Source organism: Oryctolagus cuniculus, chromosome 3, assembly GCF_051225735.1.
Source record: "Oryctolagus cuniculus isolate XC-2025 breed Fujian yellow rabbit chromosome 3, ASM5122573v1, whole genome shotgun sequence".
Taxonomy (NCBI): Eukaryota; Metazoa; Chordata; class Mammalia; order Lagomorpha; family Leporidae; genus Oryctolagus; species Oryctolagus cuniculus.
The window spans coordinates 166,806,602-166,833,962 of NC_142869.1; the positions used below are offsets into that span (position 1 = coordinate 166,806,602).

At 49.3% G+C, this 27,361-nt stretch overlaps 1 protein-coding gene across 24 annotated transcripts in view; it reads right to left on the minus strand.

Annotated features, from left to right (window-relative positions):
• Positions 1-27,361, minus strand: part of LOC149127589 (uncharacterized) — a 139,713-nt gene that overhangs the window by 75,259 nt on the left and 37,093 nt on the right. For 2 of the 24 annotated variants that reach the window (XM_089328600.1, XM_089328595.1), the window contains 4 exons: positions 19,899-20,050; positions 19,587-19,804; positions 2,302-2,409; positions 2-2,207 (listed from right to left, as the gene is read on the minus strand). The exons of 11 other annotated variants lie outside the window; for them this stretch is intronic. In XM_089328600.1, coding sequence (XP_089184726.1) covers positions 19,660-19,804; positions 19,899-20,050 — 297 coding nt within the window. In that variant the 3' untranslated portion in view covers positions 2-2,207; positions 2,302-2,409; positions 19,587-19,659. 11 more of the 24 variants (XM_089328618.1, XM_089328613.1, XM_089328596.1 and 8 more) reach the window with 10 other exon arrangements.

A 27,361-nucleotide genomic window follows, 5' to 3' on the forward strand; every position in this document is an offset into this window, starting at 1 on the left:
GATTCAGGGAGCTCTGTGAGACTCGTCTGAGACTCAGAATTAAAAACATCTTTTGCGAGATTTTATAATTTCAACAACTGAACATACGCATGACAACCCAAGGGCAGGTGTCTGAACATAGGCGCGAAAAACACTCATAAGCTGGCAGACTTGACTCTGTGTTTCCAGCAATGAGCTGTCTGTCCAAGGCATCAGATCAGCATGAAAAGCAGGGTCTTGGTGTTTTAGCCTTACATCCAATCTGTATGTCATGTTTAGCTACATGAATGTTACACTATTTCCATTATGAATGCAATGCTGGCTGTAGACTTCTTGGGCAATCTGCACACAGGACCCGAAAGCATGGTCTACTGCTTTCTAAGGAACACAAAAGAACTTTCTGTGGCAATGTGTTTGCCCCAAGTTTGGTCCCCTGCCTTTAGAGCATCTAACGACTTTCACTAAACCCAAACTTCTGTCTGGAGCCAGAGTACTCAGCTAGTGCCCTTGGGACAGCTAATGGGGCTGCCTGTGCTGCCCCGGGAAGCAGCTGGTGCACAACACGTGGAGAGGAGATGGGAACTCGGTGTTCACAGCTTTGCTCAATTTGCTCTCTGTTCAATGGGCATTCCCACCGCCCTCTTTCCTTGAGCTCTGAAAACCATCTGCTATGAAAGATTGAGTCACTTTTACAGGTAAAAGACAGTAAAATTAACTTCTCACTTAACTCTGTGAAGGGCATACATAAACCACTTCCGCCTTCGGGCCGTGCTGACAAGGAGGTTCCCTACAGGAATCTGAGGCCTGCTTTGGAATCTGGTCTTTGGACTCAAATGATCTCGCCTTAAGATAACAAACTCTGTGTCCTGTTCCTGCTGCTTAAAAAAAAAAATCTAAGTATGTTCAGTGATTAAGCAATGGAGATGATAAAGCAAAAATGGTTTTTTAACGACAGTATTTTTTCAGATGGTGATGTACTCAGAGGAGAAACCGACTGTAGCCCTGAATGGTGTGGACCTCAGAAGGTAAAACTAGTAGCCCTGCTTTCTTCATTTTATAAGAGCTTTTAATAGTTTAAGACCTGTAATTAAATTTTCTCTGAACTGATTCATTAAACTTTAAGTTTTCAAAAACAGAGTGATGGGGTTTCACAAACTCTTAAGTTTCCAAAGGGAGGACAATTTATTTTTATTATTCTTCAGCAACAAGTACGAAGTTTTTTATCCAATTCGTATCCCGATTGGAATCTCTTAATTTTCAAATGTCTGGTTATAAACTGCAGCCAACAACCAGCCACTCATGGAGAAGCACCTACTGAGAGGCAATATTTAAAAGAGAAAAAAAGACGACGTTACAACATGATTAAAACCCTACACCCAACAGGATTCCGGGCTAACACTGTGGCCACCAGGCATTCAGAAAGCATCAACTAGTAACAGGATTCCGGGCTAACACTGTGGCCACCAGGCATTCAGAAAGCATCAACTAGTAACAGGATTCCGGGCTAACACTGTGGCCACCAGGCATTCAGAAAGCATCAGCTAGTACTGAGATATAGATTTCAGCTATACACAAAGAAAGCTCCACATTTAATTTGTTCATAGACGGCAGAGAACCTCATGGGAATGCTGGCGGTGACGCACACTGCGAACATTCAGATATTCATTTCAAGATGTCACCCATCACAGCTGAGCCAATTTCTAAGGCGCTGATGTTCTACCTCTCAGGAGAAAAGTTACTTTACTATGTTTCTGGTCTGATTTTCTCCTCTTTTCAGAAATCTTTGAAAATCAGTTAGTTTAAAAAACCTGGGCTGCTTTTAGTTCACTGGAAGAGCCCCAGAAGAAAACAGGAGCTTCTCTCCCAGGGGCCACACAGACAGATCCCGCAGGCCGGGACACTGGGGGCGTCCCCTGAGCCGAGGGCACTGCTTCTGCTGGCTTTATCGGTGAGGACTGGAAAGAACCGGAGTTCCAGAGTCCTCTTTTCAAGTGGCAGGAAACGGAAGTGCGCCGTGCCAGCAGCTTCCAGTACACTCACAGAGCGGACCCACCCATGTGCAGAAGCCCGGGCCCGCGCCTGCCGCGGCCGCTCACCCGACACCAGCGGCAGCCCGGATCCCTGGGCTCAGTCTGAGGACACGGATGGGGTTTTTCCATGAAATTTCCTTAGGAACTGACAGCTAATGTCAACAGCACACAAATGACCGCTCCCTCTTCCAGTCCCTCCTGTGAAAATGGGAGGCATTAAGCACATCCTAACTTTGTTTAAAGAAACAAAAGTTTAATGGAAATGTTTTCTTGTTTAGTTCATCACACTCACCCACAGTCGTTATCCAATCCTGAAACGCACATGCGAGAAATTAGTTTTCCGAAGATGGTTTCTTATGTGTATTCAGAGAAAATATCTATACTTCCATCCACCCTTTACCTGTAGGAAAAAAATCCTTACACTGGGGTGGGCATTTTGGGGCAGCCAGTAAGACCTTACTGGGGCCGTCTGCCTCCCACGTTGGAGGGCCTAGGTGTGAGTCCTGCCTCTGCTTCAGATTCCAGCTTCCTGCTCGTGTGCAGCCTGGGAGGCAGCAGATGATGGCTCAAGTACTTGGGACTCTCCTGGCCACACTGGGGATCCAGATGGGGTTCTGGGCTCCTGGCCTCAGCATGGTCCAGCCCTAGCTGTTGTAGGCATTTGGGGAGTGAACCAGCTTACAGGAGAGTTCTTCTTCTGTTTTACCTGCCTTTCAAATAAGTTAATTAAATAAATAAATTTTTCAAAACCCAGAAATCAGAGCCAGCATTGTGGTGTGATAGGTTAAACTGTCGTGTAGCAGTGCCGGCATCCCATATGGGTGTCAGTTTGAGCCCTGACTGCTTCACTTCTGATCCAGCTTTCTGATAATGTGCCTGGAAAAGCAGGGGAGATGTCTCAAGCACTTGGGCCCCCGCACGCATGTGGGAGACCCAAATGAAGCTCCAGGGCCTGGCCATTGTGGCCACTTAGGGACTGAACCAGCAGATGGAAAATTTCTCTCTCTCTCACTCTCTATGACTCTGCCTTTCAAATAAATAATATAACTCTTAAAAAAAATGAAAAAAAAAAAACAGAAGTCTGCAACAGTAACCTCCAAGAGTGACTCTGTACTGGATAGCTTTACAAAACTGAAGTCTTGATGTTTATTCAGCTAAGGTAACAAAAGCGCTGCTACCGTCAGCGCCTGTGTGTGTGCACGCAGGTAAGGGGTGCTGGGTTTCACTCCGGCTCCCTCCTGCACGGCACACTGCACCCTGCCGCTGCCCGGGGGGTTCCCTGCTGGTGGCTTCCTCCGCTAGTCTGTAAGTTCCAGAGAGGCAGGGTGGTCTTGCATAAGCATGGTTGATACAGGGAAGGAGGGGAAGGTGGTAAGCAAAGAACAAGACAGGAAGGAGAAGTGGGAGGGAAGGGATGGAAACTACAGAGCCCAGAGACAGAAAAAAACCCAGTGCACTGGCTTCAGGCAAGGGGAGTGCTCCTGCAGTTCCACAGCTTCCCGGCCAAGGAGTCTGAGGTCCCCGTAACTATGATCTCACCGCCCTGCAGCCCTGCCACCTGTTAACACCCAAGTAAGATTTTGAGGCAGGACGGAGAGATCAGGAATGAGTCCCTCCTGGGCCAGAGAGGTCACTGGAGGCTGCTGAGTCCACATCCTCCCTGCTGAATGACAAGGTCAAGATCAGAGAGGGAGCTGGCGCTGTGGTGCTGCGGGTAAAGCCATAGCTTGCTGTGCCGGCATCCCATATGGGTGCTGGTTCAAAACCCGGCTGCTCCACTTCTGATCCAGCTCTCTGCTATGGCCTGGGAAAGCAGTGGAAGATGGCCCAGGTCCTTGAGCCCCTGCACCTGCGTGGGAGACCAAGAAGAAGCTCCTGGATCCTGGCTTCAGATTGGCCCAGCTCTGGCCATTGTGGCTACCTGGGGAGTGAACCAGCAGATGGAAGACCTATCTGTCTCTGCCTCTGCCTCTCTGTAACTCTGCCTTTCAAAATAAATAAATAAATAAAAAAGACCAGAGAGACAGAGTTACTTGCTTAGTCTCCTGACCTCTAGCTACGTGCCCTTTCCCCGCAAAACCAACAGCACTGAACACTCGCCGTCCTTGGTCCTCCTGACCAACAACCCAGCAAGCCATCAGCGGGCAGGAGACAGGCGGGAAACACAGAGCTGGCTTGCCCAGGCCCGTGCGGCGCCTGCCCAGCAATGCTGCGGTGCAGCCCTTGTTCTCAAAGCTGCCCAGGGCCACCCCGATCCAGAGCCTCAGCAGGGGCTGTGGCTGCAGGAAAAGGCGGTGCTAAGCGAGAGAACAAACACTTTCCACAAGGAAGAAATGCCCCACAGGCCCAAACAGCGTGGGAGCAGCCGGCCCAGAAACCCGTGCCGACAGGGGATCCAGCTGCTGCACCCAGGACAGTCTCACTCTGGGCCTTCATGGCCCCAGCGGCCCACTGACCTCTGTCACCGCAGACACAAACACCTGTGACTGCCCTGGAAGTGGTGAGACAAACCAAAACTACACTGCTCACTTACTGTGTGTCCACTGGAGCAAGCTGGCCCCTCTGGCAAACAGAGGTCCTAAGGATGTGTGGTAGCACAGCAGGTTAAACTGCCTTGTGACACCAGCGTCCCCTACGAGCGCTGATTGGAGTCCTGGTTGCCCCACACCTGATCCAGCTCCCTGCTAACGCACCTGGGAAGGCCACAGAAGATGGCCCAAGTCCCACGCAGGAGACCCGGATGGAGTTCCAGGTTCCTGGTTGTGGCCAGCAGATTCTTTCTCTGTCTCTGTGTCTCTGTTACTCTGCCTGCCACTCCCTGCACATCTGTATGCAAGTCCCTTACAACCTAGATGCTTCCTCCCTTCTGGGTACCCCCAGCTTTTCCGTGACAAAGGTGGCTTTCTCATGAACTCACGATGCCAACTGTGTGTCCCCTGAGTACAGTAACAAAGGCAGCCAACAACCAGCCCTTGATGTCCATCCTCTGTGGAAGTGTCACCTAGCCCATCGTGCCCTCCTGCCGGCAGTGAGCTCTGACCACAGAGTTGGTGGGCAGGATGCAAGAGCACTCCCAGGTCCGGCTGCAGCCTTGCGGCCACAGCAGTTGCTACCCCCTTTCCATGCCCAGTGGGAGCTGACGCGAGGGCCAGCAGCCCGTGACCTCATCCTTGCGCCCGTCTGAGTTTGCCCAAGGCCCTCAGAACAAACCCTGCTTTCCCTGGCAGGCATGTGGCTTTCTTGCTGTAGGGTGGATTCTCAAGTATTTATTGCAGCAAAATTGAGCACTTTCAAATCTCTGCCAGATCCCCTGGAGATCGACGTTTTATTAACGCAAAACGAGGAGTGTGACACCGGAAAGGCAGGAGACCCGCATTCCGGTCCCCGGCTACTACTGCCTCACTGGGTGGCTCCAGGCAAGGAATGTGAATGGAGCACAGAGTGGGCACCGGGTGGGTGGGCAGCCCCCCATGCCATGTTGGGCTGCTGCAGTGGGCTCCCTGTGTCTGCTGGGGCGGGGGCACATCCTGGGGCTGGGTCCAAGGTGGGCATGCTGGAGTGTTTGAACTGGTGAGGCAGAAGGAGCAGGGGCCGGGTGGGTGGGGAATCTGTCATTCACAGAAGGGCTGTGTTGCAGGGGTGCAAAGAACCCAGCTTTCAGAAGCCGACTCTGCACTTGGATCCTGGGATCTGCCGTTCATCAACGGTCATTTTCTCATCTGTAAGGCGTGAACGGTCAGCAGCTCTTCACGGAGCAAGGTGCGCGCTCTGTGAACAAGTGAACGCCCGCTCTGGCCTAGGCTAAGACGGTGCTGTGAACAAACACGGTGGCCATGTGGGAGCACTTCGCGGTTCACAGCAAGACTTGACGGTTGTATTTGGCCCCCACGAAACTCCACGAGACACCTCACAGGTGCCAGCTCTGACCTTGCCACACGCCGCAGAGCTCGCAAGGTGCTTCCCTCCATTGTCACTGAAGCTCATCATCTCCTCCTTCACTTCAGCAGAGTGACCTGGCCTATCTGATTAAAACAAAACAGGCTGGCGCAGCGGCTCACTAGGCTAATCCTCCACCTGCGGCGCCAGCAACCTGGGTTCTAGTCCCGGTTGGGGCGCCAGTTCTGTCCCAGTTGCTCCTCTTCCAGTCCCAGGAAGGCAGTGGAGGATGGCCCAAGTCCTTGGGCCCTGTACCCACATGGGAGACCAGGAGGAAGCACTTGGCTCCTGGCTTCGGATCAGCGCAGCACATTGGCCGTAGCGGCCATTTGGGGGGGTGAACCAACGGAAGGAGGACCTTTCTCTCTGTCTCTCTCTCTAACTCTGCCTGTCAAAGCAAACAAACACAAAAATGAACAAGAAAACAGACCACTGAGAAGTAGGAAACAACCACTGTTGACATGGAAAGCACAATGGCATGTTCCATGGCATTCTGGAAACAGCTGGAGAGAGGACGTTCCGATGGGGGACGCTGCTCCCGACCCGAGCACCGAGCTGCCCATCAGCACTTCCACTGGATGCACGCGGACATCTCAAACTCACTCTGCCTATACCACGAAGCTCCCCCGCTTTTCCATCTCTGCCCGTAAGCCAGCTGTATATCCACGCGCAGAGTGGAGCACTGATGTTGATGAAGGAACTGTTAGTGCATTCGATAGCATGGCTGGATCCTTGTGGAGGAAGAACTGGAGCTATTGAAAGGCCATCTCTAGTGGGATATCATTTTTACATGTTTCAGAACACCTTTAGTAATGCGGATGCAGGGGATTTTTAAAAAGATACATGCGTTTAAATATCAAGAAAATCAGAAATACAAATTTCAGAACAGTAGGGAAGTGGGAAGAATAATAGCAATGAAGTACACAGAGACGCCAAAGTGTCTGAAATGTACTAATTCTCCAATTAGGTAGTGCACATTTTTAAACTACACTTCCAAGTTTCCTTCTATGTTACATATGACCTTCTCCATGTATCAATGGACAAATTAAAAAGACAGAAATGCTACTCACACACAAAAAAATGAGTTGTGTTGAAAGTAACAAACTAAGCAAAGAAGGAAAGTGACTCTTCTAAGAATATGAAGAAATCAAATTGGGCTGCTACAGCTGGCTATCAGGGGCCACCTGTGACCCCAGCATCCCATATCCCAGTGCTGGTTCAAGTCTGTCTGCTCTGTTTCCGATTAGGCTCCCTGCTAATGCAATGGAAAGCAGAAGAGGATGGCCCAAGTACTCTGGCCCCCACCACCCACAAGGGAGACCTGGATGGAGTTCTAGGCTCCTGGTGTTGGCCTGGCCCAGCCCTAGCCATCGTGGCCATTTGGGGAGTGAACCAGTGGCTAGAAGATCTCTCTCCTCCCCTCCTATCACTCTTTCAAGTAAATAAAAATAAAATCTTAAATTAAAAGTAACATAGGCTATGGAATATAATTTAGCAAGGATGGATAAAACGTGTGTACATTATGTGGATTAAATGCCAAGGGGGAAAATACTTGTGTTTATACATTAGAAACAATTCCCGCATCAAGAATCTTTGTTTCCATTTTGCCAGGCTTTCCTTCTTAAAAGCAAAGTGAATCAATGTTACTTGTTTATTAGCAGGTGCACATTAAGTGGCCCCTGTAGACCAAGGTCATCCAGCTGCAGCTCTGCACCACGCCTGCTGAAGGTCTATGGCCTTGGGAGTCCCTCTCCTTTTCTCCACCAGCACAGAGACGGACAGAGAGAGAAAGCAAGGGTAGCGGGTGGGGAGACACAGTTTGTTGTGGCTATACTTGGAATATGTTTTCTTCCTTCTAGAAAATCTAAGCAGTGATTTTTCTTGCTAAAAATTATTATTTATTTATTTGAAAATCAGAGAGAGAGGGAGAAAGAAAGATCTGCCATCTGCTGGTTCACTCCCCAAATGGTCACACAATAGCCGGAGCTGGGCTCGGTCGAAGTCAGAAGCCTGGAGATTCATCCAGGTCTCCCACATGGGTGCAGAGGCCCAAGCGCTTGGGCCACCTTCTGCTGCTCTCCTAGATGCATTAGCAGGGAGGGAACTGGATGGGAAGCAAAGCAGCCGGCACTCAACCAGGAGCCCATATGGAATGCTGGAGTCACCAGGTGGTGGCTTAACTTGCTGCGTCGTAATGCTGGCCCCAGTTGCAATGCTTAAAATGAACACGCTATCAGAGACTGTTTTAGGAGGAAGTGACTGAGCTCAAAGCAACACCAGGCATGATGTGCCTTGTTTATCTGTTTGAACAGGCATAAAACAGAGAAGAGCTGGACTGATTTGAATGGCCAGAGAGAATGCAGTTTGAGATTTGGCGTGGGTTTAGGGCAAGAAACATCTTTGTAGCTAGCTCTAAATATTATGGTGACTTGGACTGAGTTAGCCTCCAAGGGAGAAGTTGCCACATGTTGTAACAGAAGCCACTGGGCTTGGCAAGGGAGGCAGGCAAGAAGGGACAATTAAAGCAACACGGTTTCTCCATCATGGCTGGGATGTGCCAGCCAGGACCCCAGCACGTGACCGTCAGCTTCTGCCACGCCGGTGACAGCAAGCAGAGCTCCTCCAGGCTGGGGCGCACCAAAATGCTGCAGTCACTTCTAATGACGTCTAAAGGAGAACTCTTCCTTCCTCCTTACTAAAGAGAGACTAGAAAACTAACAGACACTCAACAGCGGGAGTGCCAGCGAACAACCCGAGTGCGGGGAGGTGGCCAGGGCACGCTTCTCCAATGTGTTAATTTTATAGCTCCCTGGAGGCAAGGCTGCCCCACGTTCTCCCGGCTGAGCCAACACTCCCCACCTGACTTTTCGAGAATTATATTCTTGCTTGCATTGGGCTGGCTGTAAAGAGACGGCTCCACTTTGAAGCTTCTGAAAGCCACACGAAGGTGCCAGCCTGGTAGCAGGCAGGCCTTTAACGAGGTTTCACTGAGTGAACCTGCATTCTTGCAGGGTCCTGGTTTGGGTGTCAGTTCTAAGGCTTCTGATGCTGACAATAATGGAGTTCCTGCTGTCCAAGTTTTGTTTTGTTTTAAAAAGGTGAAGAAATATAAGAGGCGGCATAGACCTTGACTCGCAGTACAAGTGGTGGACAGGCCCGTGTAGTTCACGTACCTGACGAGGAGATAGGCACAAATGCTGCCTTTCTGGACCCTGCCCTCCGCTTTCCAGAGATGAAAATCCACATCATGTCTAAGCTTTGGTTTATACCAGAAATCAGCCATCACTTGTATCAGAATCACCCACGCACCTGCACCATCAAAGACAGTCCAAGGCAGATGGTGGCTATGCACTGACGCTGCCTAACTCCGACTTGGTTTTTTTTTTTTTTTTTTTTTTTTTTGGTAAATCTTAGCATTTCTAAAAGGAAATCTAAGCTTATGTAATGGTACTGAATCATCATTGGTTCGCAGTTACAAGAAGCAAAGGAAATGAAATGGAGGGGGAAAACCAGTACAAAACATAAATAATAGCTTCTTTTTACAAAGTGGCTTTTCAGATATTTCAGCAAAAAAGAAATACAAAATAGGTGGCTGGGTGAGCGTTTGGCATGACAGTGAAGATCCAGCTTGGGGAGCTAGCGTTGTAGCGTAGCAGGTAAAGCCACCGCCTGCAACACCCGGCATCCCATATGGGTATTGGTTTGCGACCCAGCTGTTCCACTTCTGATCCCTGCTAATGGCCTGGGGAAAGCAGCAGCAGATGGCCCAACTACTTGGGCCCCTACCACCTACATGGAAGACCTGAAAGATGATGGAAGATCTCTCCTCTAAAACTCTTTCAAATAAACAACTAGCTAAATCTTTAAAAAGAATACCAAAGGTCCCTTGGGACATCCACATCCCATCATCAGAGCACCCAGGTTTGAGTTGCCACTCTGCTCCAGATTCCAGGACACCGTGGATTCAGCAGGTGATGGCTTAGTACTTGTGTCTCTGCCACTCACATGGGAGACCCCAATGAAATTCCTGGCCCCTGGCTTTGGCCTGACCCAGCCCTGGCTATTGAGGGCATTTGGGGAGTGAACCAGCAGATGGGAGCTTTTTTTCTGTCTCACCAATAAATAAAATTCATGAATACAAATTTTTATAGGTAGGTGACAAACTAAAGAAGCAACGTATGAGTATGTGTGTGTGCAGAGAGGCAGTGTGAGAGAGAAGATTCTGGAATAAGAGAAGAAACAGAGAACTTTAGGCATGTATTAAAAATATGTAGCGTGGGGCCAACACTGAGGTGCAGCAGGTCAAAGCCCTGGCCTGAAGCGCCAGCATCCCACGTGGGCACTGGTTCTAGTCCCGGCTGCTCCTCTTCTGATCCAGCTTTTTACTATAGTCAGGGATAGCAGTAGAAGATGGCCCAAGTCCTTGGGCCCCTGCACCTGCGTGGGAGACCTGGAAGAAGCTCCTGGCTCCTGGCTTCGAATTGGTGCAGCTCCGGTCATTATGGCCATCTGGGGAGTGAACCAGCAGATGGAAAACCTCTCTCTTGGTCTCTACCTTTCTCTGTACCTCTTTCAAATAAATAAATCTTTACAAGATATATGCAATGTGATCTTAAAAGCATCAACATTGTTCAGGTATTGCCCTAGATGAGTGTGGCGCACACACCATGTAAGGTTGGTGCTAAATGCCAGGGAGAGTGATGTCCACAGGATCTCCTTCTGTGGGGATGATCCCACTTCATCCACAAATATGCTCACCTTAAAGCACAGACGGAGAAAACATCCTCCAATCATCACAGAGACCCTAAAGGCCCCATGGGCCCATTATCTTTTCCTGGCCCGTGGCTTTCTGGAATTGGTTTGGAATGAAAATGCATGTCTGTTAAGCACTGGTGGATGCTGAAGGGTGGGGGTGGAGCCACTGGTAAGAGTCCATGCTGCCGCAGAACTCACAGCCCATCTGGCAGGCACTGGGACACAGCAGAGTGACCAGGAACACTTGGACACAGGAACACTTGGACAAAGCTTACTTAACTCTCCAGGGGTCATGACTCTTGTGTCATAAGACATGATATAAGGGGCCGGCACTGTGGTGTAGCAGGGTAAAGCTGCAGCCTGAGAGCCAGCATCCCATATGGGCAAGGGTTCAAGTCCTGGCTGCTCCACTTCTGATCCAGCTTCCTGCTAATGCACCTGGGAAAGCAGCGGAGGATGGCCTAAGTGCTTGAGCCCCTGCACCCATGTGAGAGACCTGGAGAAAGCAAGTGGCTCTTGGCTCTGACCCAACCCAGCCCTACCTGTTGGTTTTGGAGAGAGAACCAGAAGATGGAAGATCTTTCTATGTCTCTCTCTCTGTCTGTAACTCTTTCAAACAAATAAAATCTTCAAAAAGAAAAAAAAAAGCACACGATGTAAGGTCTTCCTGTCTGGACTGCCGAGACAACTCTACAGGGGATGTTTGCCAAAGCACTTACGGCAGAAGCTGGCTCACGGCACGTGGCACTGACGACGGCTACACCTGCAGTGAACCGAGGCACGCACTCGAAGCAGTCTGCTTCCTTCTTGCCCAGAACACACTGCAGACAGCTGGGCAAGAACCCACGGACATCGCCAGGTTCTTCCGTGCCCTGAGCGAGGAGCCCGCCCGTTGCTGGAACGGGGGTATCTTCTGATTCTCAGAGACCAGCAGTACCACGGATGGGCCCTGGAGGAACAACTTCTAAACATGCACTCCACCACCATAACCCATGTGCTAGACAGGGAGAGAGTCACAGCTGTGTTCAGGACACCGTCGAGCTAGCTAAGGGGCCTCGCCTGGCGCCCGAGCCCAGCTCCGTCATCCCCAGCGGTGCAGCAATGACCAGGCTGCTCATGGCAATTCAGTGCTTTATAATCTATGAAGTGAGGATTCTACCAGACCCTAACTCACTGGGCACTTGCAAGCACTAAAATCATTAACACCTGCAAAGCAACCCAAACACTACCTTCCGTCAGTGTCAGCAATGACCGCACAGCGACGAGTCATTTTATTACTTTGCTAATCAAAGTCTGAGAGCCAAATAGCAAGAAAGCAGCTGAGCTGCACCAGGGGAGACCCGCACTTGCTCCGTGCTTCTCCCACCAACCTTCTGCATCACTGTGGGGCATCGTGTCCCTTCCCTAACTCACTTTTCTTATCTACACAGCTAGTGCTATACACGGATACCAAGGACACCTGCTGCAGCTTTTTGCTAATATCTACAGCAGCGGAACAATGTAAGGTCTGTATATTCCCATCTGCATTAGAGTTCTCTGGGGAAAGAGAACCAATGCAGAGTGTGTGTGTGTGTGTGTGTGTGTGTGTGAATGCATGCACCTGTATGCTCATGTAGGGGTGGGGAGAGACTGAGCTACTGAGATTTATCTTCAGGACTGGGCTTGAACAATTCAGGGGGCTGGCAAGCCCTATGCCTGCAGGGCAGGCTGGCGACCAGGAGAAGAGCCGATACGAAGTTCCTCCTTCCTCCGCAGACCTCAGCTCCTCTCCGAAGCAGCCTGGGAGAGGCCCACCCACGTACGTTCTGGCGGGTGACCTGCTCTGCACAAAGTCTACTGATTGAAATGCTGATCTCATCTTAGGAATACCTGCACAGACAGAACCATCTGGGACTCCTGTTTGACCGCATTTTCTGGGTACCGTGGCCAAGCCACGCTGACCCGCGCTGTCCTCTCAGATGGTTGTGTGCTGAGTCCAGAGCCTTGGGCTGAACAGCAACGCCACTTTTATTACAGTTCCTGAGGCAAGGCATTCCAGCGAGCCACGCATGTCTTCAGCGGGGAGTTCTAAGCCTGTAGGAACCCGTTAGAGCAGAAGCCCATGTCGCTAGGGCAGCAGGATGAGTCAGGAGGACGTATCCAGTCCCCGTAAGGGCAAAGTTTGGTGCCTGTGGGCGCCAAGCGGACAGCACACACCGCAGTCCGTCAGCGAGGTGGGGCGCCGAGGCTAAGGCTGACCGAGTCGCTCCCAACTGCCCTGCCACAGAGTGCTCCAAGTCCAGTGTTCACGCTGTGGTGGCCCAGGGCTGTGCCATGGCTCTGCGGGAGGACTCCTAAGTCAGTTGCATGGGGGCCTGTCTGCCAGTTAGGCCACGGGTTACCAGAAAGACCTGGAATAAGTCACTTGAAGTTTCCCAGGCATGTTTTGTTGGTAGAACGAGGTTACCACTGCTACTTAAACTACGGAGTCATGTACATGCTAAGAATGTGACGATGGATGTCTGTGTGTAATGCTTACGTATGGGTTCTCTTTCTTGCTTCTACTGACAATCACTTATACAGCACTTACTGTGTGTCAGGCACTGCTTTAAAACGCATTCGGTTCTCACAAGCAACCCCAGCAGGCAGGTGCACCTTTTACAAACGAAGCACAGAGACCAAAGACACACAGCAAAGAAAACTAGAAGATGGAAAAGAGATAACAAAACACAGACTATCAGATGCAGTCGGATTCTGCAAGCTACAAGAGGTTGCTTTCCCCTTTCTTTCAATTAGAAAAAATTTTTTTTGAGGTTTGGTCCTCGTTCCCATTCTGTCTTGCTCTGTTCTTGGTCCTCTTCTTCATGCTGTGCGCATCTCCGCGTCCAGCCTCCAAGCTGCCCCACCCCCACCCGGCTCTGCTCATCACCTTCCAGACAGAAGCGAAACGTCCAACATGGTCTCTCAGCTCACCGGCTTCAGCCTTCCACCCTGCTCACCTCCTCCTCTTACGGCCATTTCAGCGGCTTCACTTCCAGCCTAAAGCATTACGACACGCCTCTCTCTGACCACACCTGGTGCTTTAGCTTCCTGTGCTGGCTATGCGGGATACCAGCTCCTGGTCCCAACGTGCCCACAGCCAAACCTAATATATCCCAGACCCCAAGTGATTCCCCCCAACCCCGTGCCTCCTAGTCAAGGACCCCCCCAGCACCCCAGCTGGCTCCCCTAGACACCATGGTTAACTGTCATTCCCTCCTTCTCCCTTCCCCCAGCATCTTCCATAACACCAGCAAGTGCCCCAACTCCCACAACCCCCCACTCTGAACTACCAACACCGGGTGGCTGGCCTCTGCCTCCTGCCTCTGCATCACCCGGGGCCTGCTAACCCGTGTCCCTGCCCCAGGACTGGTTCCCTAAGAGCCGCTCTGCAGAGCAGAGGCAGGAACATGAGTCTCATCACGCTACCCCAGCACTGAAAATTCACAGTGCTCCCTACCTCCTTAGGATAAGGGCCGGGTCCCTCCCCTGCCCACCCCGCAGGCCCCCTGTAGCCGCGTCCTCCATCCAGTCCCATTGTCACCATCACTCCTTTAGACGTCCTGCGCGCCGGGCTTCCTCTGGGCCTTAGTGCATTCTGTTCCCCGTCTGTGAGTCTCACTTGTGTGAAGTCCCCAATGCCTCCAGGGCCCATGTGACCTCACAGGAGGTGAGGCCCCCCGCAGGTGTTCCCAGGGCACACCTGCACTCCCCCCGCACTCAGCCCTCAGGACCCAGGCCCTCGGCCATGTCCGTCACCCATGTCCCCACTGCCAGCCACGCTCATCCCTGGAGAGCCTCAGCGAGGACATGTGGAGTTGGCGAACACACGGACGGGGTCTCAGCCCCTCTGCTCACCCTCCTACCTTCTTCCTTGAGGTTCCGCCCCTTGATCCAGCCACTCCCCGGCCTCCTCCACAGAGCATACATGGGGCACAGCTGTGTTCTGCCCCCCACCTGCCCCAACAGAGCCAGTGCAGGAGGACCAAGCCTCAGTAGGCCAACCAGGGCTGCCTGGAGCCCGTCTTCTGTATCCCAGGTGTCGTACGACTCTATACCAACTACCAACTCCAATGGGCCTTCGCCCGTTCTCTTAGAATGGTGGAAACACCAGCCCCACAGTGAGCTGACCCCCGTGAGGTGCCTGATAAGAGCCTTATGTGGAGCCCTGGTTTAAAAAGCTGGGGCCACTTCTGCATCCCCACCAACAGACCCCACTGTCCAGGTGGCTGCGAAATCCCTTCTCAGGGACCTGACCCATAGCGAGACCCTCTCTTCTCCAGCTTCCTGGACTTCCCAGCGGCAGTCCTGGGCTGCCCACAGCCTGATGCTGGCCAGATGAAGCCTCCTCGGGACAGCGCTTGCTGCCCCCAGCGACTCAGGATTCACATGAAGGCGTGCCGGCAGGTGACAGTCAAGTCGCAGCCCGGGCGAGGACCGCGCAGCCGTATTTCCCATCCCTGCCGGCGCCTCTGCACCTGTCTCCTGGACCAGGACTCCGTCTCCTGCAGTCCTCAAGGACGATGCGGTGGAGCTCTGTCTCCAACACGCTGGATCCACGAGACCTCTCTTGACCGTCGCAGCCACAGACAATCTGCTCAGGGCAGCGTCACGTGCCAGCCTATGCCAGCATTCGCCATCACTCACCATCACTCGGGGGGCTGTTAAGTGGCGGCGCTCGGATCAGCTCTGAGTGTTAGCACCTGGCACCGAGTGATGCTCCCCAAACCACTGCCACCATTACTAGAGACTACCCACAGGCACATCAGCTACTGGCTGTGGGACAGAAACCCTGTGTCCAGGGACTATCACGTGAAGGGGGTGTGAGGACGCCTGCTCCCTGCCCTGCGCTTGCAGGTGCGATGTGTTGTACGTTTACTGCTTCTCCTGAGCCACACGGAGACACTCAGTTCAGAATGTTCAAGGCTTGCCATTTAACACGCGAGGAAAGAACCATTCTTCAAAATAAGGAGACTGGGGGCCAGCACTGTAGTGTAGCAGGTAAAGCTGCCACCTGCAGTGCCGGCATCCCATATGGGTGCTGGTTCTTGTCCCGGCTGCTCCAATTCCGATCCAGCTCTCTGCTATGGCCTGGGAAAGCAGTAGAAGATGGCCAAAGTGCTTGGGCCCCTGCACCCATGTGGAAGACCCAGAGGAAGCTCCTGGCTCCTGGCTTCAGATCGGCGCAGCTCTGGCTGTTGCAGCCAGTTGAGGAGTGAACCAGCGGATAGAAGCCTGCTCTCTCTCTCTGCCTCTCCTCTCTCTGTGTAACTCTTTCAAATAAATAAATAAATAAATCTTTTTTTAAGAAAATGAGACTAACAACCTTGCTTTTTGTACAGCCACAACTTTTTCTTTTCTTTTTTTTTTAATAAAAGACATTTTCTCATAGAATGAAAGCCTTTCAACTGGGAATCACAGAATTTCAGAAGTACTCCCCAGTCTCCCCTATCCTGAAGATAAGGAGAGGTTCTTTAGGGCTTTCATGTCCAGAATTCTATTTTGTGAGCTACTTTATAAATCACATATACGACAATTCTCCTTTTTCCATCAAATCTTTGGTTGTTTTGTTTGTTTTACTTTGGTCCCATGTGGGTTCCAGCAACACCACGTCCACAGTTGTCAGCCTGCGGCGTCCCCTCCTGAGACACCACTCGCCCCACTGCAACTTCCTGGGAGGCGGGTTCCCCAAGCGCTCACTGCTGCAATGGAGAAGATGGCCCGGCTGGAGTCAGTGGGTTTCCATTATCTCCCTTACTCAGCGGGGCTAATTACAGGCTCTCTGTAGCCCTCCAACGACAGAGATCTTCCACCACTGCAGAGAGCCCACTCAGAGGACACACAGGTGCTTGGGACAACGGCAGTGGGGGAGTTCTCACCTCGTCCCCGGCACAGGGGCGCTGCCAGAGCTAACACTCATCCGCGCGTCTCGGGGGCCTGCTGCGTGCGTCACAATATTGATCACGTTTCTTCATTGTCACGCTTTTGGAGTTTTCATTTAAGTCATTTATTCAACCCTCTTGAAATAAATACTAATGGGGGCCGGTGCTGTGGCACAGTGGGTTAATGCCCTGGCCTGAAGCGCCGGCATCCCATCTCATATGGGTGCCGGTTCGAGACTCGGCTGCTCCACTTCCTGTCCAGCTCTCTGCTATGGCCCGGGAGAGCGAACCATCAGATGGAAGACCTCTCTCTCTCTCTGCCTCTCTTCTCTCTGTGTAACTCTGACTTTCAAATAAATAAATAAATATTTTTAAAAAAGAAATAAATACTAATGGGTAAAAACCAAATTAATGTAAGTCACATCTTAGAAAAGGACCATAAGTGGAGTACCCTGTTGAATATCTAACATTATTACACATTAAAAAAAAAAAAAAAAAAAAAACAACAACAACCCAGGAAATGCCCCCTAACAGGATCTGCCTGGTCAGCACTGGCTGCCCCTTCAAGGACTGGGAAGTGCCCCACTGTCCAGCTGTCATCCAACCATCCCATGGGACACCAGGGGCTGCAGACGCCAGCCCCCCTCGCCCTTCCCAGGGTGTCAGAGTACGAGCACACTTGTGCCCCCCAGAAAGCAGACTGCAAGCTGGCGACAAATCCCAGTGAAAAGCTCTCCAGGAAATTACAGACACATGCTCACATCTGAGCTTTCCGCACGTCTGGTTAGGAGTTTAAGAAGCGCTCTGCTTCCGTGTCACCGGGAGTTTTAAAAACAAGCTGCTTCTGGGGCATTCGTATCCACGCTCCCCAAGCTGAACAGAGGACTGACGCCATCAACCTGACAGCAGAAGTAACTGACGGTTCCAGGATGCTCCCCAGTGTGATACACTTTCAGGAGGACATTGTTTCAGAGTCTCCAAGATAATCTGAGAAGTGGCACATACTACTTCCACTTAAAGCGGCAGAAACAGAGACAAGAAAGTGCCTTCATTTTCTCGGTTCAAAAACAACTGCGCCGCTACCCCAGCCTAACGAAATTCTCCTGAAGCATATTCTTCCGAGAAGGGAGCTCGAGGGCTTATTGCTTAACTGGAGGATAAACAATGTGAATTATTCCAGTGACTGGTCCAAGAAGCTGCAGCGCCACACCGAGCGGCGTGGACATCTGTCAACATCCTTGTTGACACGTGTACCACGCTAACGACCAGGTGTCCTTGGTTTTGATAAGAACGGTATTCCCAGACATCCCCCACACGCCCTGCTCGGAGCCGCGGCCGCCATCTTCTGACTACGTCCAGTGGAACGCAGCCATCTATTCGTGAAAGAGCAAAATCAGGACCCCCCACTTTTCTGGCCGGCAGTGCCCTCGGTTGACAAAGGGGTGGAGACAGCAACACCGATTACAACACTCTCAGGCGCAACTCAAGTGGAATTCTAAATGGATAAATGCACGTTGAACTTTTTTTTTTTTTTTTTTGCAAGTGCCACACATGCTTATGTTACTATTCATTCTGAGATAGGCAGATCACCAATGAGTTTCTGGGTCACTGACAAGGGAGAAAGCTCAATGGGAAAAAAGAGGAGAAAAATAAGAGGGGGCTGGGGGCCTTGCTTCCCCTACTGCCAAGAATGAAAGGCAGCAGATAGCAGCCCCTTCCCCTTTAATTAGGAGGGGCCACTCCGAAGGGCACCATCCGCCTCCGAGGTACCCTGCTCGCTCACCCAACTGTTCTTAATCTTTAATTTACAAAGCAAATCTCTGCAAGTGTAATTGAGAAAAATTGCAGCTCTAACCGCAGCTCCATACCTAAAGATGATGCTCGGAGATGTCTGCGGAATTAATAATTTGCAGACATCTCTAGGAGGAGGCTACAATGACAGCCACCCAGGTCCCACCAGATCAGCTGGGACGCTCAGCCCGCGGAAGCTCTGACTTACGCCCACACAACGCTCCATGTTAGATCTAGAAAGTAAGATCTCCGATTTCTACTTTCCAATTCCACACGGTGGCGGTGCCGCCTCCTCCTACCTTCAAAGTATTATTACTCAAGTGGAGAAAATCAAGAACGTCGTGGGGGGGGTGGGGGGGGGAAAAACAGTCGGCCCATTTTATAAGGAGAGATGATTTCATTACAAATCACAAGCTACTCTGTATTTCCTTGTGCTTTGTGTTTCCAAAACCACGTAACTGTGTTTCATTAGAAATTAATCCAGCCACGCCACAGGCTCTGGAGACAGGACAGAGTAAAAAACAAGCAAGCAAGATGGAGGCGGGCCGAGTGGCAGAATCAGGCTGATGTCACAGGCTCTCCGGCACAGGTGAGGGGACTCTCTGTGCAATCCAAAGGCCACTCAGCCCGCGCTCTCCACATCCACAAGACGCGACACTCCCAACAGCCAGGGCAAGCTCCGTTGTGTGGACACGGCTGAGCCTTTACATTAGACTTGTTGCTTCCCACATTCATTAAATAACTTGTATGCCCTCAGCTCTGTTCCTTTTCCCGACTGCTGCCTCCTGGCGTGGATCCCTTGCCAGCCTGTCCCTGCACAGCTCCCACCTGGGGCCCCCTATCTGCCGTGCACCTGCCCTGGGGACACACATCCTCCAAATGGAACTCAGGGCAGTCATTCCTAAGGCCAAAGTTCTTGCACTATGTAAAAACACGGGCACAACAAAATCCCTTTTTGTTTCCTCCCTGATAACTAAATTTGAATCCCTTCCTATCTCTGTGAGGCAAGCCCTGAGATAGTGGAAGAGAGATGGAAGAGATAAAAGAAGCAATTAGCTATTTAACAAACTCCACTTCCCGCTTCCCAGTGAAGGGGAAAACAACCTGGCATCCGCCACACAGTGAGTGTGTAATACTGTCAGCAAGAAGAGGCACGGAGGACAGACGGCCGAACAAAGGAACAAACAGAACTCACTTTGTCTTCCAGTAGGTTGGGAGCGAGATGCCCGCTGCCGCTGCCTCTGCTTCCTCTAGGGCCTGCTTTCACTTTAAACGCTGTGTTTGTGGTTCCCCGGTCGGCTGTGCAGCTCCCAGTGTCCCGGCTCCCAGAGATGCCTCAAGTTCAAGTGCGTCCCGGAGGCACTGGAGGCACTTGTGAGGACCAGGAATCCCCAGGACAGACGGAGGCGTCCTCTGGGTGCCACGTGGCACCACTGCTGTTGTTACTACACACACACACACACACACACACACACACACACCCCGCCCCGGGACACCCGCTTCTTACCTCAAGAACCCGCAGCCGGCAGCTAACCGCCCAGATGAACCAGAGACTCGAGCCTCTGGCCTTCTCAGGTTCAAGGTTGGAAAATGCATTAAGGCAAGAGCCAAGCAGTCAGCGCTGTTCTGCGCGATTAACTTTCTCGTAGTAAAACTTGCCTGTCCAGAGACGAGTCCAAGTTAGAAGACTAGAAGAAATGCGTTCGCAGGCGAATGTGACCAGCATTCGCCGTGTTTTCAGACTACCGGGCTCCTGTCCTGAGCTCTCAAATGGCAGAATTTTAGACCAAGAGTATTTTTCTCTGTGTAAAAATAATATATATACACATTTTAAAAATCAACAGGAAATAAGGAAAAAAATACAAAAGATAATTCTGCTTGAATAAATACAACTAAATCTTATCTGGATAATTTTTTTTTCCAAAGAGGAAAAAAAAAGCACATATAAATCTGAAGTTTGTTTTGAAAAATTACTTCATCCATGTACTGTCCAGCTCATAAAAACAAACCTTCTTCCGGCACAACGGGACACTTTGACCTTGTTTACTGTCTTCTAACTCCTGACATCACTGGCGTGCATTAGCACCTTGGCTGCTGCTGGTGCACACACTGTCGCCCCGACTCCCATGCATGGCAAGGGCCCAGCACAACAGTGAGGAGTGCACCAGCAGTAAACCCACAAAACGCATGTGAGACCTTTCTAAGTGTCACTTCTCTCTGATCTCTCTCACAAGAAAACAAATGCACCAATACTTGACACTCCAAGTGCCCACGGCCAGCACAGACCAGTCCTGGTGGCCCTTGCACCGCCCAGGCACCGGCGTCCTCTTCCCCATCATCATATTGACAAGTATTTCTGCCACAAGACTTCACCCACCCAAGATCCCAACCGAGGTAAAAAAAATCCCCACCAACTTTCCTAGGGGCGAGTCTATTTTGGTTCATTGACAGCCATAAAAGAGTATCGCATTCTTAAGCTTCATAGAAAACATTTCTCTTCAACATTTTTTTCTTACAACATAAACGTGCTTCTGTTGCTATATCTGAGTGTTGCCTTTTTAAAGACATAATTTTATCCCTTTCCCTTATATCCCATTTCCCTTATATGTCCCCCAATTCTTATTCTAAAATACATCATAATCAAAGCAAAAAAGAGTTGTGAATGCTTAGAAGCAAGTCAGAATTAAATCTGTGGGAACTTCAAAACTCACCTCTTCCAACGAAACTAAAACCCAGCCCTACAGTGACAGCACAGTTTTACAAAGTAATTAAAAGCCCAAGCTTAGCCCATCTAGGATCCATTAGTAACAATCTCATTCCTCTACTGAAACCCACTTGCAAAACATCAAGTCCTTGAACCCCAAGAAAGAACAAACACGAAATACATATCTGAGCAATTATCTATCGCCCTTGTTTGTCCAAAAGGCATAAGAAATAAGCAAACACAGAGTTAATAAAACTAATTAACTCTAGCTAACGAACTCCTACAAAGACCCTCTCACTGTCAGGCTGTTACTATGACAACTTCAAAACCACGCTGAGAAAATGGGATATCCACGACCCACCGGACAGCAAGTGTCATCCTGCCCTTGAGAAGTGACTTTCACTTCTCTCAGGCAGCAGCAGGCTAAGCAGCTCACAACTCTGAGAGAGCAAACGGTTACCTTCTGAGAGGTGGGGTGCTCTTCACTCAGCTCAGGAGAAGAGGAACAAGTAAGTGAATCTCTCAGTAACCGGAACCGTTTGACTTCGGTCCTGCAAAGGGACCACTCTTACAGGCTACCGAGTTGGTACATTATTTTTTATAATGAAAGCAAAGTCTAATTCAATCTGAAAGGGAATTAAAAAAAAAAAACAACTCCCATTAACAGTCTCTTGTTTCCAAACACAAATAGGCAAGCACACACTCACTCTGATTCTTAGCGGTTAATAATGAAACAGAAAAAGAAAACAGCGTTTTCCCCTTAAAATCCTTGCTCTTAGGTATTTAGGCTGATTTACATCTTACGTAATCTTGATGGCTCAATCAGGAAGTGAGAATTTTAAGTGCGTGTGTTATGGACGGGAGGAGTCACATGACCGACAGCAAAAAAAAAAAAATTATGCAGTGGACAAGTACACTAAGACAAATCAATTTAAAAACAGTGCCTTTGGGATACTCCGATTTATGACTCTATGATGGCTTTTGAGAAATTACAATCTGTTTGGAAATGTTGAAAATAAATCCTCAGGACCGTTTTAAAAAACATGATGAGATCAACGCAATGCCCAGTAGGAAGTTAAGGTTTAATTATAAAAGGACCTGTGTCTCTGAAGATCACGTCCAATCAAGGTTTCTGTTAAAGATTATTTCTCAATATCGTTTGAAGATCAGGCAGTACATAATGAAATCAAACAAAACACAGGCTGCAACTATGTATAAATACTTATGCTTTATTTAGTCTATAATGCTATATTAAAAAAGCACAAAGAGAAAAACTGCATAGATCTGTACAGACTGAGCCTGGGCCTTATGGATATCAAGAGGAAAATGCATTTTATTACAGCAAATACATTCTCAAGAGGAACAGGACACCACTGAACAGTATCTGAACTATACTTCCTTGTCATGTGAGTTACACCACAGAAATCAGCCAGGTCCTCTCATTCTAGAAATCAAAGTGGGGGATAAATATTAAAACACTTTACCAGCAAAATAAATAATTCACAAGTGTCAAGCATTGACCAACATATGACTTCATATTACAAAAACTACTACTTTTCTAAAATAAGGATATGTAAGTTTTATCATAAATGTGAAGCTTACAAAATGTGGCCTGGGGCTGTTTGGTTTCTCAATGCAATTTCTGTTACTAACAATGGGAACAATGTTAACAATGCCCAGTTATACCAGGCATAAACAGTTCACATGTTCGGGATCAGGTATGTGTATCACGTAGTCATTTCTTTGTTCACGCTGATACTTCATACTTTCCCAAGCTCTATTCATATTTTTATTTTAGCCTTTTAAAAAATTTACACCATAGTTTGGGGTGAGGTCAGAGACATGAATCAGCGCTGGGCATTTTTGGTTCTTAGCTCATCTTTCTTTAATTCATAAACATTAAGAGGTGGGTGGGGGTGGCGTGGGGAGCAGAGATTGTAAGGAAAGCAGTCTTTCAGAAGGGAGAGCTTGTGGCAGGTGAGGACCAGGAAGGGAAGGTGGGAAACACGAACTCCCGAAGGCAGAGGTTCACCTTGCCACGCCGAGTGCTACACTTGTTGATAAACTGAAGACAAATGAAGACTTAGCCGAGAAAATTCCTGACAGGTTCATCACCAGCCTAGCTCTGCCACCTGCATAGGCTATAATTTACTGAGACTAAATCTCAGAGAGTAGACATCTTAGCCTCCTCATTCTTTCAATCAGGAAATTGGGGAGATTAAGACTCGGCCATGGTACGCAGAGAGTGGACTGGCAGCAGAAACTAGACCCAAGAGTTCTGCTCTTTTCCACTGGATGGAGACTTGGTAACTCCGATGTGTGGAGCTTCGGGTATGCCCCTGGGTCATGGATAACTGCAATGGAGCCAAGATCAGACAGCCTCCCTCTGGACCACTTGGCCTCTAGCCCTCCAAGACCCATTGACCCCCTCCTACAGCCTGTGCGAGCATCCTCAGGGGGGAGGGTACCAGGCAAGGACTGCGCAGGGTACAGATGCTGAGAGCTCCAGTCCCTTTCTGACTCTTCCCCTCCCACAGGTACTCATGGTCTCCTCGTTTTTCCCAATGGAAAATCAAGGCCCTAAAATAAGAAAAATCTCTTGTTTTGATTCCCGTCATAGATGTACTGGGATTTGGGATAAACACAGCAACAAGATAATATTCTAGAAATGTGAAGGAGGGTAAAAACAAAGCTAGAGGAGAGGAAATATTTCTGAACTGGGGAAGAGAAAAGAACTCTTGGTCTTATTAAAGCAATGAAACTCTAACAAAGGGCAAAGGGATGTGAGTCCCTGTGCCTCCATTACAATGTAAAACCAGTATACAGCAAACACCAGCAGACAAGGGCGAGCTCACCCCTGGCTGCAGGGTAAGGACAACACTTGGGACACCGCGTCCCATATCAGGAGTGCCTGGGTTTGAGTCCTGGCTCTGTTTGCAATTCTAGCTTCCTGCTATTGTGCACCCTGGGAGATAGCAGGCCACAGCTCAGAGACGAGTCTCTTCCACCCACAGGGGACCCAGACTACTGAGTTCCTAACTCTTGACTTTGTGCTGGCCCAGCCCTGGCTGTTGCTGGCATTTCAGGCATGAACCAGCAGATGGGAGACTTCTGCCTCTGTCTGTCTGTCTGTCTGTCTCTCTCCCTTTCCTCCTTTTATGTAAAGTTTTTGAAAAACAGAGCAAACAAATTTGAAAAGTAAGCAAAAAAATAACAGGGTGCATCTTACAGTGTTTATGAATGTAAAAGGTAAAATATATTAAAACAAATTTGTACAAAAATATGAAAGATCATTTAACATGGGAAAAAAACGTTGAATTTCACTAGCAAAAGGTAATTCTTCAGCAACAAAATTCACAAAGAAGGACAAGAAAAAGAAAAGCTAATGAAGGAAGGCAAGACAACCGTCTCAGGAAATCATCAACCCTTTATATAGGAAGCCTTAAAACTGTTTTGATCTATAACGTATCTACAAACATCTCCTAGATACACAAGATAACCGTACGATAGATATACAACAATGTAAAATTGGGACCAATTCAGATATTCCAGTGTAAAAGAACAGGTTACTAGATAAAGTAGGGTAAACTCATCAGCTTAAATAACAGTGTATGGAGAATATTTAATGATACTGGAAATCAAAACACAATGCTAGGTGAAAACTGCTGAATATAAAATTGCATATTTCAACAGAGAAGGGAAGAGGGTGGGAGGAAGAGAGAGAGGAAGGACTGATCTCAAAGAGAGACCAGAAAAGACGACTTTAACAGCTTACGAAGAACCTGAGAATTCAGATTTTCCATATTGTTTATAACTGAGATGTTCAACATTTTCTATTAAAAAAAATCACTTTCAGAACTGGACAACGCTATCTAAGCTACTGAACACCCTACAACTATCTCTCAGCTTATAAAATCATTACAATATTTACAAAGACTTTTTTAGACAAAGAATATCTATATATCAAGAGCAAAAAGAGGTAAAAATATTTTCAATACTTAAAAAAATTTACATTAAACAGACTAAAAAACTACAGATCACAATGTTGATAGCATCTGGCTTCCGGTCCAGGCATTATATTATGTTTTCTATACCTTACATGCTTTCTGAAATTGTCATATATGACTTTCATACTAAGGAAAAGAAGACAACATTATCACAATCGTAGGACTCTAATGCTCTAAGCTGCTGCTACTATTACCAGGTAAATTTCAAAACACAGGATGTCAAAGCCACAAAAATGTGCCCTATCATTTTCTTTCTGAGACATAGGAGCCACTGCTCTGCGCTCTGCAGCAGGCACTGCTGGGTGTACAGCCTGGATGAGTCCCACCTCCCAGCTGGCACAAGGTTCCGCGAGGGCCCCACACGAGCGGGAGGATCAGGACGGGAGGGATGTGACAGCCGTCCCAGTGGCACGAGGAGGACACGCATGCGCTCAGGAGCCTGCACACCTGGAATGTCCAGTGTGGATCTTTTCTTCGCAGGAGAGAAGGCGGAAAGTCTCCTTCTCAGTACAGGGCAGTAGCCACAGGTCCCGGCCAAGCGTGGCTCTGCAGGGGCTGTGTGGCAAAGCTGTGGGGTACCGTACAATTGGTGGAATCGTGCACTTTCCACTTTATCTTCAACTTAGAGTGGGTTCGGCAGGACATAACCCACCGTAAGTTGAAAAGCATCCGTGCTAGAAAAATGGCCTAAAGATGCGGGGGACAGGTAGGAAATGGCCGCAAGAGCAGACCGGGAGGGCACGAAAGCAACAGAGGCATCGAGAGGTGAGGTGAGCAGTCAGTAGATCCAGAGGTATCCACCTACACATTCAAGCAGGTACTTGCTCGCCCATCTTTCTAGCAGTGCTATTCACAACAGTCAAGAGCTAGAAGGAACCTAACTGTCCAACTGATGAGTAGACCAAGAGAGTTCAATGCAGGCCAGCACTGCGGTGTAGTGGGCTAAGCCTCCATGTGGCGCCGGCATCCCATATAAGTGCTGGTTCGAGTCCCAGCTGCTCCACTTCCGATCCAGCTCTTTGCTAATGGCCTGGGAAAACAGTGGAAGATGGCCCAAGTGATTGGGCCTCTATACCCACGTGGGAGACTCGGAAGAAGCTGCTGGCTCCTAGCATCGGATTGGCTCAGCTCCAGCCGTTGCGGCCATTTGGGGAGTGAACCAGCGGATGGAGGGCCTCTCCCTCTCTTTCTCTCTGTAACTTTGCCTCTCAAACAAATAAATAAATCTTTAAAAAGGAGAGAGGGAAAGAAAGAGAGAGAGAGGGAGGGAGGGGATGCACACAATGGAATATTATTCAATCTTAAAAAGGAGGAAAGCCCCGACAGTGGACAAACCCCGAGACATGATATCAAGTGAAATACGCCAGTTACAAAAAGACAAGCACTGTGTCTTCCCACCTTAGGAGGCAGAGCAGTCACCTTCGCAGAGATGGAAAGTAGACGACCGGTTCCCAGGAGCTTGGTTCAGGGAGGGATGAGACCCGACGCGAGGGGTTCTGGAGACGATGGTGGTGGTGGTACTGAATGTGAATGTGGTGACTACCCCTGAACTATACACTTAAAAAATGCTCACAACAGCAAAATTCATGTTACCTAGTTCCACAATTGAAAACAGTATATATGGGGCCAGCATTGTGGCACAGCGCCCTAAGCTGCTGCCAGCAATGCCAACATCCCATACAGGCATGGGTTCAAGTCCGGGCTGCGCCACTCCCATCCAGCTCCCTGCTAACATGCCTGGGAAAGCAGCGGAAGATGGCCCGAGTGTGTGGGCCCCTGCACCCACATGGGAGACCTGTGCTGAGTTCTAGGATCCTGACAACTTCAGCCTGGTCTGGCCCTAGCCCTTGTGGCCATTTAGGGAGTGAATCAGTGGATGGAAGATCTTTCTCTTTCTCCCTCTCTGTAACTCTTTCAAATAAATAAATAAATAAATAAACTTTTTAAAAAGTATGTAGGGAGTGGGCAGTGGTGAAGAACCACTTGGTATACCTGCAACCTCACATCCAAGAGCCTAGGTTTGAGTCCCTGCTCTGCTTCCAATTCTAGCTTCCTGCTGATGTTCGCCTGGGAGGCAGCAGGTGATGGTTCAAGCACCTGGGTCTCTGCCACCCATGTGGGACACCTAGGCTGAGTTCTGGCTCCTGGCTTTGGCCTGGCTGAGACCCCTGTGCTGCGAGCACCTGGGGAGGAAATCAGTAGATAGAAGTTCTCTCTGCCCTGTCTGCCTTTCAATGAACAAATCAAAAATTAAATTAA